At 36.3% G+C, this 11527-nt stretch overlaps 1 protein-coding gene across 2 annotated transcripts; it reads right to left on the reverse strand.

Annotated features, from left to right (window-relative positions):
- Positions 1-4203, reverse strand: LOC18609309 (Pentatricopeptide repeat (PPR-like) superfamily protein). Of its 2 annotated transcripts, XR_001926718.2 has the most exons (3): positions 4067-4203; positions 719-3211; positions 1-364 (listed from the first exon to the last, which is right to left on the reverse strand). XR_001926718.2 is itself a non-coding variant. In XM_018115850.2 (2 exons), exon 2 carries the CDS (start codon positions 3067-3069, stop codon positions 817-819), a length of 2253 nt encoding a protein of 750 aa, XP_017971339.1. In that variant the 5' UTR covers positions 3070-3211; positions 4067-4203; the 3' UTR covers positions 1-816. The 2 variants fall into 2 exon arrangements, 1 of the variants encoding a protein (XP_017971339.1); XM_018115850.2 differs by having other exon boundaries at positions 1-3211.
- Positions 4204-11527: the final 7324 nt, after the last annotated feature.

Below are 11527 nucleotides of genomic sequence, written 5' to 3' on the forward strand. Positions count from 1 at the left end.
TAAAAACAACAAACTGATGCACTCGAACATTTGACTCATCGATTAATGTATAATCTCTTATAAAAAAAACAGAATTTGAATCGCCCTTCCCCTAAATAAAAAAAAAAAAAACCAACAAACTGATGCACATTCCACAGTTTCAAAGGTATGGGCTTCTTCAATGAAAAGGGAAGAAGGATTTTATGTAAAGGTAAATCTGTAAACTCCATGCGCCACATAAATCGGCCTTATTTTCTGTCCTGCGGAAAGAGTTTGGAGAGTCAGGGCAGAATACACTCATCTCTCCACTTGTCATTCTCCTCTATTTTCTGCTCTACCAAGCACACCAGAGTTCATTTTCATCTCTCCACTTTTGCACCCACACCTATCCACCCAAAATTCACGAGGTTAGATGCACTTTTCCCAGATTCCCAGTGTATGGCTGCATGCTTCTTTTTATCCATTTGCAAGATAAACTTAAAACTTCAATTCTGGTTGGGTTACAATTGCATGTCACCTAGGCCTGACCAAACTCCCAAGTCGAGAGCTTAAGAGTTTTAACCAAAGCCTAACTTAACAACTTATCCCTCTAACCAATCTTTGTAGTCGCTAGATACAATTAAGAAAATCATATCATTGCCATGATGTTCATAATAGATCCACCGTATTTTCAATGCATGATATGTCTAACAATTGAAGTATCCATTCAAGCCAACAGAATCTGAAAAGGAAACATTACCATGTATGAAAAAATTCAGTCAGAATTTTCATGGGATTGCTAAGCCAACCAAAACTGCCACCTTCATTCATGATTGGCTCAGCACAAACAAAATCCGGCTACTTGTTTTCATTATTCTCCTTACTTACAAGACAGTTCTCTATCACCTCATCACAAAGTTCAAGAGTGGTTTCCATGTCCCCTTCTTCGTAATTTATATCAACAAAAAAACTGTATATTTCTTCATCTGCAGGCAGCCCTTCTCTTCTCATCTCATCAAAGATTTCTCTTGCCTCAGAAAATTTTTTCCTCTTAAGAAAACCTTTAATCAGAACATTATATGAGCTAGCTGTTAGATTAAATCCCTTCCCAATCATTTCTCTGTGTAAAAACCATGCTTCTTTCATATTCCTTGCTTTACAATGCCCTTTTATCAGAATGTTATAGGTGTTGCCATCAGGCATCACTCCTTGAGCACACATACCTTTGTACATTGCAGTTGTGGCACGCATGTTGTTTCTGATGCAGTATTGCTTCATAAGAGTATTATAAGTGGTAGCATTAGGCATTATACCCTTTTCCAACATCCATTTTAGTAACCTCTCACCATCTTCCAGCATTCCAGACATACAAAAACCATTCATCAGCACATTAAACGTAACAAGTGTAGGTTGAAGTCCTCTATCCAACATCTTCTTCAGAAGGTCATAAGCCTTATCCATCTCCCCTGTCTTACAGTAAGCATCCATTAAAGTGGTATAAGTAAAGGCATCAGGATGGAGCCCTGCAATCTCCATATCTTCCATCAGTTTAATAGCATGTGCAATATTTCCTGCTTTACAGAGCCCATTAACAAGAGAGTTATAAGTAAATATATTTGGTTGAAGGCCCCTTCCACACATTTCATGAAGAAGCTCATTCGCCGTATCCACCTCCCCACGTTTACAAAGGCCATCAGCTAGTGCAGTGTAAGTGACAACATTTGGTATAAGCCCCATGTGTACCATCTCATTATGGAGAGAGAAGGCCTCTTTCATTGCTCCTGCCTTGCAATAACCATCAATAAGTGCTGTATATGTAACTTCATCTGGTTCCAACCCTATGCCAAGCATTTCTTGAAAGACATTACTGGCTTCTGTCATCTTTCCAGTTTGACAGAACCCACAGATAATAGATGTATAAGTTAATACATCAGGGAAAATTTTTTGACCCTGCATCTCATTTAACAACCTATAGGCAGAAGGAATATTCCCTAGCTTACAAAAACCACCTATGAGAGTTGTGTATACCACCCTATCAGGTTCCATTCCTTGGTTCATCATCTCCCTCAAAACCTTCTCTGCTTCAGCTACGTTACCAGCCTTGCACAGGAGATAAATTATACTGTTATAGGTATATGGGTTAGGCTTTAAGCCTTTTGCTTGCATTTCCTCAATGAGCCTTAACACCTTTGGCAGTTTCCCTGCTTGACAATATCCATTGATTATGGTACTATAGCTTACAACATCAGGGATACAGCCCCTCAACTCCATTTGCAGGAGTAAGCGGTGTGCTTCTTTTATTTTCCCTAACGTACAAAGAGAATGAATGACAATGTTGTATGATGCAGTGTTCCAACAAACACCAACTTCAGGAAATTCAATGAAAACCTTTATTGCCTTCCAAGGCCCATTAAAATGGTCTTTTAATTGATTAAGATATGCATTACAAGAATCAACAGAGATAATCACCCTGTAATTCAACATCTTGTCGAAGAGCTTCCTTGCTTCATCAAGCATCCCAGCTTCAACAAGGACTTGAAAGAAAACATTAAACACATTGGGATCTGAACCCCAGTCCTTGTATGTGTAAATTAAGCGCTCGGAAAAATGATAGAAGGATAGACCAACATCCAAATTAGGTTTTGACCAAAAGTCACAGATAAGCTGATGAGCCATTTTTAAATCTTTAGAAGCCACAGCAATTTGGACAATAATGCAACGGGCTTCAAGTGTTGGGTCTCTACGAGAGCATGTCCATTCAAAGAAATCCAAAACAAGTCCATAATCACCCTTAATGTTCATCAGAACCCAAATTAAATGATCAGATCTAAACTTGGACTCATAAGGCCTTAGAACACGATAGAGTGGCTCAGAACGACATAATTTTATTGCAGTTGAGATTTGATGCACAAGTTCTGAGTCCTTGATGGTAGGTTTCTTTGGGCAATAATTGGGAAAAGGCCTGGTGGTGCCAGAGTCTGAGAGGTAGAGTATCTGGCCCAAATACCTTTTGAAGAAAAATGGCCAAGAATATGGGGCAAAGGTTCGGCGGTAACGATGGGAGAAGAGATGGAAATAATGGCTCAAGGAAGAGACAGCACACCTGTTCATCTTTGCAGGTGAAACCCATCATGAGAGCTTTTAAGAATCCTTGATCAACAAGACAAAAGCTCCTCTCCATGCAGAAGAAACAAAGTGAAGGAACTTTCTCATCACGCCATCATATGTAAAATACAAATTATCATGACAAAATCTGCAGATGTTAGAATAAAAATAAATGTATGTCAGCATAGCAGCCATATCAAATCAGTCAAACCACATTTTGAGCTATAGTTTGTTATCACTAAGTGAGTTCAAATGCCCATTAATATGATCAACAGGCAATACAATATGTTAACTAGTTCACCATTCTCTTCTTGTTGAAACTAAACTTTGTACATGGAACCTCGCACATCAATTTAGAGTTAAACTCGATAGTGACACAATGATCCAAGTCAGTTCTTAGAGAGTGGAGCTTCAAGGCAATCATTATATTGGCTAATTGTTCAGCAAATAACTGTAAAAATTTCAGTCCAACTGTATGAATTGCTTAATCAATAATCTTTATCTAATGCTTTTGAAGGTAATGAAACAAAGAATATATAAATTAAAGCTATTCAGACAGTGAAATACGAAGTACCCCTATATTTTGTTTTTAGCAAGCTTACTTCTCCCAGTGAAGACTGCTACTCCACTGGGGTTCCTAATAAAATGGGGGACAAGAAGAAACCCTGACAAACAAATACGAAACAAATGTACCCTTTTTTTCTTATACCTATATAAATTACTTTCCATAAGCTACTCATCGAGCACCAACTAAGTGAACTTTAGATTCTTTACTCTAAGCATTTGCATACAAAATATATATATTTCCAGCGCAAAACAATAATTTTAATAACTATATCACTCATTTGCCCCATCGAGAGAAACCCAAAAACGGGGGGAACCACACTTCGCTGCAGCTTTTAAAGAGGACTTCAAAAGAAAAACAAAAAAAAAAAAAAAAGGCCATGCCAGAGCGAAGAAAATAAAGAAAACCCATTAACAGGAAAATGTAAGAAGGTGATACCTTGAAGCCGATCAAAATCAGCAGCAACCTGCTTTATTTGGTTTTCTAATTTCAAACAGGTAAAACGATTATGCCTTCTGCTGTTAAGCTAAACAAGAGACCACTATTCAGTAGGTAACAAAACAAAGCCTTTTCGTCGGAGAGTATGTACCGCGGGCTGGCGCTGGGGCTTCACCAGTAATACCCTTTGGTAACTTAGCCTTATCATGAAGCCCGTCTTGGCCCAAAAATATAGAAGCCAAGCCTCGCTTTCGGTTTGAAATCGAATTATCGTAAGCAAATAATCAAATCGAACGGGTTGGATCAGTTATTTCGATTATGACTAATTTTAATCTCTTTTTTTCAACAATTTAGAACATTTCAAATTAGGACATATTCCACCACGAATACGTCAGTTTTGAATGAAGAAATTAGAGCAAACCGTTCTACTTCAGTCACAAATGAGGCACAATATTTCAAAATCCCAACTAACAACGCCTCCCTTTTATTTTCTATTCATTCTTTATTTTTTTTTCTTTATTTTTTAATTTTTTACAAAGACAATAAATGACAAAAGTATCAATCAAAAGAGTCTTAATTCATTCTTCCATCTTACTACAAATCAAAATAATGCCACAATCAGGAAAAAGGTAAATCAAAAATCAAAATGGGTTTAGAGAGATCAAGTTTAAACTCTCTAAAAGATAAGGAACAGAAAGCAAAAAGGAAAAAAAAACATATTCACGTGGTGTTTTCTTATATTTTATCTCAAAAACTTGCATATGGTCCTAAAATTTACATGTTAGTAGTGTAAAAAATATTAGAGTACTTTTATTAAATGGGCCTCATGCATAAGGCGTTTTTGAGAATGGTTCTCGTTATAATTTTAACTATTTTTAATCAAGAAAAAAATAATTGGATCAAATTGTCCTTAATGAAATCGACTCATTCGCTAGGATCCGCGCCTCAACCCGAAACCTATTAACGGGTCAAGTATATCCTTTACATGGATCATAACTTTTCGGTTTTCATCAAGAGACTGTACATATCCTCAGAAGCAATTCTGTCAAAAGCATTCCTCGATAGTTCAACTTTTGAGTATTTTCGCAATGGTAAGAGCCTTTTAGAGTGGTTATTATTCGCATAAAGGTAGCTCACATATTGAGCAGTGTGAGGAAGTTGACATTACGCTGAGAAAGGTATAATATTTTTTTATGAATTTTTTATTTTATTTTGAACCATGTGGAGAAATGGTTATTGTTCATGTTTAGGGTTAAGGTTTTTGAGCATAAACCTATACATATTGCTTGTTCATATTGATATCTTGTTGTTAGAAATTTTTAAATATAAACATGAAGGTGGTATTATTGGTGTTGTTGGGGTGGAAAAGTGACTGGCCATGCATGACTGGTTGATATGTATGTGTTATGATTCTTTGTTAGGAATTTGGTTGAGGGTTTAGATATTGTGTGAGTGAGGGCTTGCTTAGGTGGTTGGTACCTTTTGCGTTAGTGGATTTTGGCATGGGGTCACGTAGGGTTTGCGTGATTACAAAAGGGTTTAACTTTGCGTCACTGATTGATAAGTATTTGCGTGACTAGTTTCTAGGTTATTGCGTGAATATTGTTCAGGCATGGTGTCAATTAGTTTGTGCGTGATTCGATTTGTTATTCTTAGAATTGCATGACTTGTTTATAAATCATTGCATGATTTAATGTTAGTAATTGTGTGACTAATTGATTAGGCATTGCATGACTCTTGTTGTAGAAAATTGCACGAGTGTCATAACTGCATGAAATTTATCTGCATGGCATTGCATGATCGACATTAGGTTCATTTTGTATTATTTTGGGTCAACTGTAACGCTTTAATGTGTATATATTGATTTACTTAATAATCCATGCTCCACACATGGATTAATTATTCTGTTTAAGGGTTGTTTAAAAATAATTAAAAATATTATTAGGGTTATTTTTTGAGTGAACTTCTGAGGAGAGTTATTTCTAAGAAATTCCTCTAGTTTTTTTGTTAATCTACAATGATGGTATTGATATGACTAAAATGGGAATATTATCTGTTTTATGTTACAGATGGCCAGCACAGGAACAGAGCAGGATAACGTGGAGTCCTTGCTTTGTGTGCCGAGGCACCGGTGGGGGTTCAATGCGGGTATTAACATCCACTGTAAGTGGTCGCATCTGCACGTGATATGTGAGATGCTGTGTCAGGTAAACGAGTTGGAAAACTTTAAGAGAACATGCTTTGGGCACATGATGGATGTCGAATCAGAGAATAGTTTATTCCACACTAATCTCGTGCACAACCTAATGCTGCGCAGAATCAACGAACCTAACACCATCGAGCCAGAGTTATGGTTTGCAATAGGAAAAACGAAGGACCGTTTTTCTAAGAGGGAGTTCTGTCTGGTGATAAGACTGAAGTTTGGTCCACTATTGGCCCTCATTGTCAATCCCTACGAGGCCCTTCTAGAGGAATTCACCTACAATATTGGGGACCGGAGAAGGAGTGTTGGTCCCTATAATATGTGCTAGAGGGGAGTGAATAACACAATTTAGCTCTTGACAAGGTTGGAAACTAATTTTCAGAACTTAAGAAAACAAAGAAAATATAAAATGCACAGCAATTTAGAGTAGTTCGGTCCAAGACCTACATCCACTACCTTGATTATCCAACCAAGGATTTTCCCACAAATCTACTATGGATCAGTGAAATTCACAAGCTTTCACCAAGCTTTACAATGGCTTTTACCAAGCTTAGCCAAAAACCTTTTACACTAGTTTTTCACGGGCTCAACTAAAACCCAATGTGGTTTTCCAAGGCTCAACCACAACCTACAAAAATCAAGCTATCCCAAGCTTGAACAATCCCTTAGAGTGACTCCATCACTCTAAGAATACAAGAGAAGTAATAAAGAAGTACCTATGATCACTTTCTTTGATCTAGATGGTACAAGATGAAGTGCTGAACTTTATTACAAAGATTGGCGTTTAAGTGCAGTGAAGCTTTTCTGGTTTTTTCTACTTTCTATAGCTCATATTTCATTCAAGGCTTCAAAAAACTTGTTTTTTATTGTTAGAAAACCCTTTTATACTTGAAGATGCAACTCTGATGGCAGTTTGGCAGTTTATATCCGTTGGAAACAATTGAGGATGAGTTCTAGCCATTAATCTATCTTGTAGTGCTCTGGTTCAATTTGTAAACAGAGAGCTCTTAGTTAACTGATTTGATTAACTAAGTTGGTTTTGTTTCTGGTTGGCAGATTCTGGCAGAGAGTACTTAGTCGACTGACTCGGTTGACTAACTTGATTCTGTTTCTTAAACTCTTCAGCCCGTCATTTCTCCAATTTGAAATTTGGTCAACCAATTTGAAATTTGGTCAACCAATATTCTTCCTTGTTTCACCAATAAGCTTCCTCTTTGTTATTTATTTATATCTTGATGATTTTATCCCTCTTTTTCTTTCAAAAATACTCTTTGAAGTGTCAATAAATTAATTTCATATATTAATTTCTTACACACTCAAGTAAAGGTATTAGACACAAATAAATGGAAATGTTTTATTATCATAAAAAACTAATGGAGCAAACAATCTCCCCCTTTTTGATGATGACAAAACACTCCTTGATTAATAGCATAGTGTCATTTTAAATTCTATTTAGTTTTCTGCAAGAATTGAGGATTGCTCCCCCTAAGTATAAGTTCCCCTTTAGTGTGTGCATATTTTGCTTATTTTATTTCAGCCAGTTTTATTCTCATCATATAGAAAATGATGTTGTATATTTAGAGTATACATATGTTCAGCAACATGGAGTGATTTGCAGCATGTAAGTATTAGCAGATCATCATTAAACTTTCAGCTTTAAGTGTTGACAGATTTTAATCACTATTCCAGTAGCTATCAATTAGTTTATTGATTTCAGATTTTGTATACATTATTCATGTTTCAATTGATATGTTATATACACCATCTATATCTATTTTCAAACAGAAATTATTCACAATACCACAACAAAAATCAATTATCAGCATATAATTCAATATCAATGCAGTAGCAAATTTTGTCAACAGCAGTAAAAATACCAAAGATAGCAAAATATCAGCAGATTTCAATTTCCAGCAGTCAAACATCATAATCATATCAGCATCCATTTGTTAAACAACCATATAGATAAAAAGATTAAAACCAAGTGTTCAAGTGCCACCATGGCACAAATAACAGTTAAACAACAAGTATTTCGAAACTGCCCTTGGACTATTTTTGCTTCCTATCTCTTATTTTTCTAAGTTCATTCATCTTTGATTCTGTCTTCTTTCCTTTCCTATATTCCTTCATGGTTTCTCTACCCTAACATTTTTTAAAAAAAAAATTCTATTTTTCTGGTTTCTAGTTCTTGCACTCATTGTATTCACCCATTCTATTCTACTCCCCTTTTTTGTCTGCATTAAAGGGAGGGGCTTCTATTCATCTGATGTGTCAGAGGGTGAGGATTCAGTGCTGCATAAAGGGTTGAGAGGAAATAGAGAGGGCTCTCGGAAAGGTGATGTCTGTCTTGGGGAAGGTTCTGGGGATGACTTGTTTGAGACAGGGATTGGAAAGGAAGCTGAAACTGGTCTGAAGTTCTCTGTCAACTTGGAAGACTTTCTTCTTTTGAGAAAAGCTGTCTTGGTGGTCATAGTCTTCCTGCCTTTGGTTGGTAGTTTTATCTCAGTTGGTGGTGCTGCAGTGGCTTTGGCTTTCCCTACTTTTGTCTTTACTTGGCAGTTGATGCAAATTTCTTCCCTTTTCCTACACCTTCACTAGCCTTTTGAGTTTCTGTCCTGGTAGTGTCCTTTCCAGCTTCTCCCTCCTTAACCATTTGGTGGAAGATATCCATGATGAAGACTTCCTCTGAGTTTGGATGAGAGGCCTGGTGTTTCTCTGTTTCTTAATCATTTTTGCTTTGAGGTTCAAGGGAGGTTGTCTTGGTTGGATGATCAACCCCTTGGTGTGAGTCTTTAGTCTGCAGAGCAGGACTGGCAAATTTGTAGGTGGAACTTTCAGCCTGAATGCCAGAACTTCCAACATGAGGAGTTGATTTTTTTGCTAGCTTAGCTGAACTTTCAGCACCTTGTTGTATAGGTGTAGTGCTGGATGTGGTAGAACTGTCTACAGCCACAGGTTCAGATGGCATGTTTTCCTTTTCCTTCAGCTTGTTTTCCAACTCAGTGATTTTATCTTCCATTTTCTATAGCTTCACTCCTTGGTTAGTCAGCTTACCATCAATCCTCATAAGCAAATTAAAAATCATCTCATTTAAAAATCTAAAGGGCGCTTCTTCAAGTTGAGCAGGTAGGCTGTGTTCTTTTGTTGGACCAGTTTTAGAGGTTTTAATGAACCTTTCTCCATCAAGTACATACCCCATTTTAACCAAGCTGCCATACTGAATAGCTTGATCTATGGTTTTTACTAGGTTCATATCATACCTCTTTACCCATATTCCCTTCCTCTGCACAAGGGATGTAATCACATTCCCATACGATAGATTTACCTTATCAAGTTTGTAGGCACTTCTCATATTCTCAATCATAAATCTTTCTAAATTCAGAGACACTCCATTGAAAGCATGCTCCATCAGCCAAAGGTCCTGGAGGCTGATTTAGATAAGGCTTCCACTTCTGCCTTGTATAATTGCTGCTATGAAATAGTGTAAAATTCTGATCTAAGGGCTAGTTATCAAACCAGAATTACTTTTCGAAGAGTATTTTTCTTTCTTTCTAGTGATGATCTCCCATAATGAGAACGGATCATATTTTTCAGGCAATTCAAATTCACCTTCTTCATACTCTATTTTCAGCAAGTTCTCTAAATCCTCAGCAGTCATAACAAACTATTTTCCATTTAGATAAACATTCAAACCATCTTCTACATAGTCATCAGAATCTATTAATTCCTTTCCTTTCAAAGCAATTCCAAAATAAAACTCTTTGACCAGACTTGGACTGTAAGATCTATTCTTAGAAGTGTTGTAGCCTTTTAGTTTTAGTTCATCAAAGTACTCAAATAGACTAGTCTGAATTTCTACATTTTCCTTAAAACTCTTCCAGTCAATGAATTTTTTACAAGAGATTGGTGCATTCTCGATATTTTTGAATCTATACTCATGCAACTTATTCCTAAATTTTGAAGAAGAATAACTGGTACCTTTGTGGAGTGAGAGCTCTATTTTTTTTCTTCTTGCCAGTTTTCTACTTCTTTTCTCTAAGTTTCTCGGATATATCTTTCACTGAACCAGGCATGATTTTCAATTTCTTCTTTACACTTTCAGTTTCTGTTTCTTCCTCCATTGGCCTTTTCCTTTTCTTCTTTTTTGATATCTCTTTGCTCTAAGATGTTCTGGCCATGTTGGTTGCAGAAATTTTTGAGGGTTTAAGTCAGTTTCAGAGGTAAACAGGGAGATTTAGGTTTTTGTTTCTAGAGCAGCGGGTTTTAGGGGAGAGAGGATGAGAGGTAGTTTGCAGTTGTTGCAAAGAAAAACTGCTCACCTTCCTTTAAGTACTACCCTATTTTATTTCTTAATAATTTCAAACTTCCCTCTAAAATTTGGTTATTTACCCTTGACAATTTTTCTTCATTCTTTTTGCACTCTGTAAACACATATTTTTACCACATTTCACTCTTCTTTCTCTATACTCACTGAGTTTTATTATTTAAGGCTGTCAGACCACTCTTAGTTGACTGAGAAATCGTTAGTCAATTGAAAGCATTCTGTTTCTTATGAGAAAGCCAAAGGTTTTCTTATAATTCCTTCACACTAATCATCCCTAAATTTCTTCTAATCTCACAAAATTTATCTTCACTCAGGAGGTTTGGTAAAAATGTCTGTTAATTGATGTAAGGTATTCACAAATTCTATCTTAATATCATTTTTCATCACATGGTCTTTAATAAAATGGTGTCTAATTTCAATGTGCTTTGTCCTAGAATGCTGCACATGATTTTTTGATATATTGATTGCACTTGTGTTATCACAGTATATAGGTACATTATGCATAGTTAGTCCATAGTCTTTTAATTGTTGCTTGATCCAAAGAATTTGTGCACAGTAGCTACCTAATGATACATATTCAGCCTCTGCTGTAGACAGTGTCACTGAGTTCTGCTTTTTACTAGACCAAGACACAAGCATCCTTCCTAAACATTAGCATGTTCCACTAGTGCTTTTCCTATTAGTTCTGCTGCCAACAAAGTCAGCATCTGAATATCCAATTAAGCTAAGAGTTGAGTTTCTAGAATACCATATTCCTAGTTCTTGAATGTCTATGAGGTATCTAAAAATTCTTTTAATAGCTGTTAGCTGTGATTCTTTAGGCTGTGACTGAAATCTAGCACACAAGCACACACTAAACAGAATATCTGGTCTACTTGCTATTAAATAGAGAAAAGAGCCGATCATACCTCTATAGAGCTTTTGATCTACATCT

This window comes from Theobroma cacao, chromosome 2 (genome assembly GCF_053813885.1).
Source record: "Theobroma cacao isolate CCN51 chromosome 2, ASM5381388v1, whole genome shotgun sequence".
Lineage (NCBI taxonomy): Eukaryota > Viridiplantae > Streptophyta > Magnoliopsida > Malvales > Malvaceae > Theobroma > Theobroma cacao.

Excerpts from the sequence above, each read along its gene's own strand:
- LOC18609309 (XM_018115850.2), bottom strand. The coding sequence starts at position 3,069 with ATGAACAGGTGTGCTGTCTCTTCCTTGAGCCATTATTTCCATCTCTTC.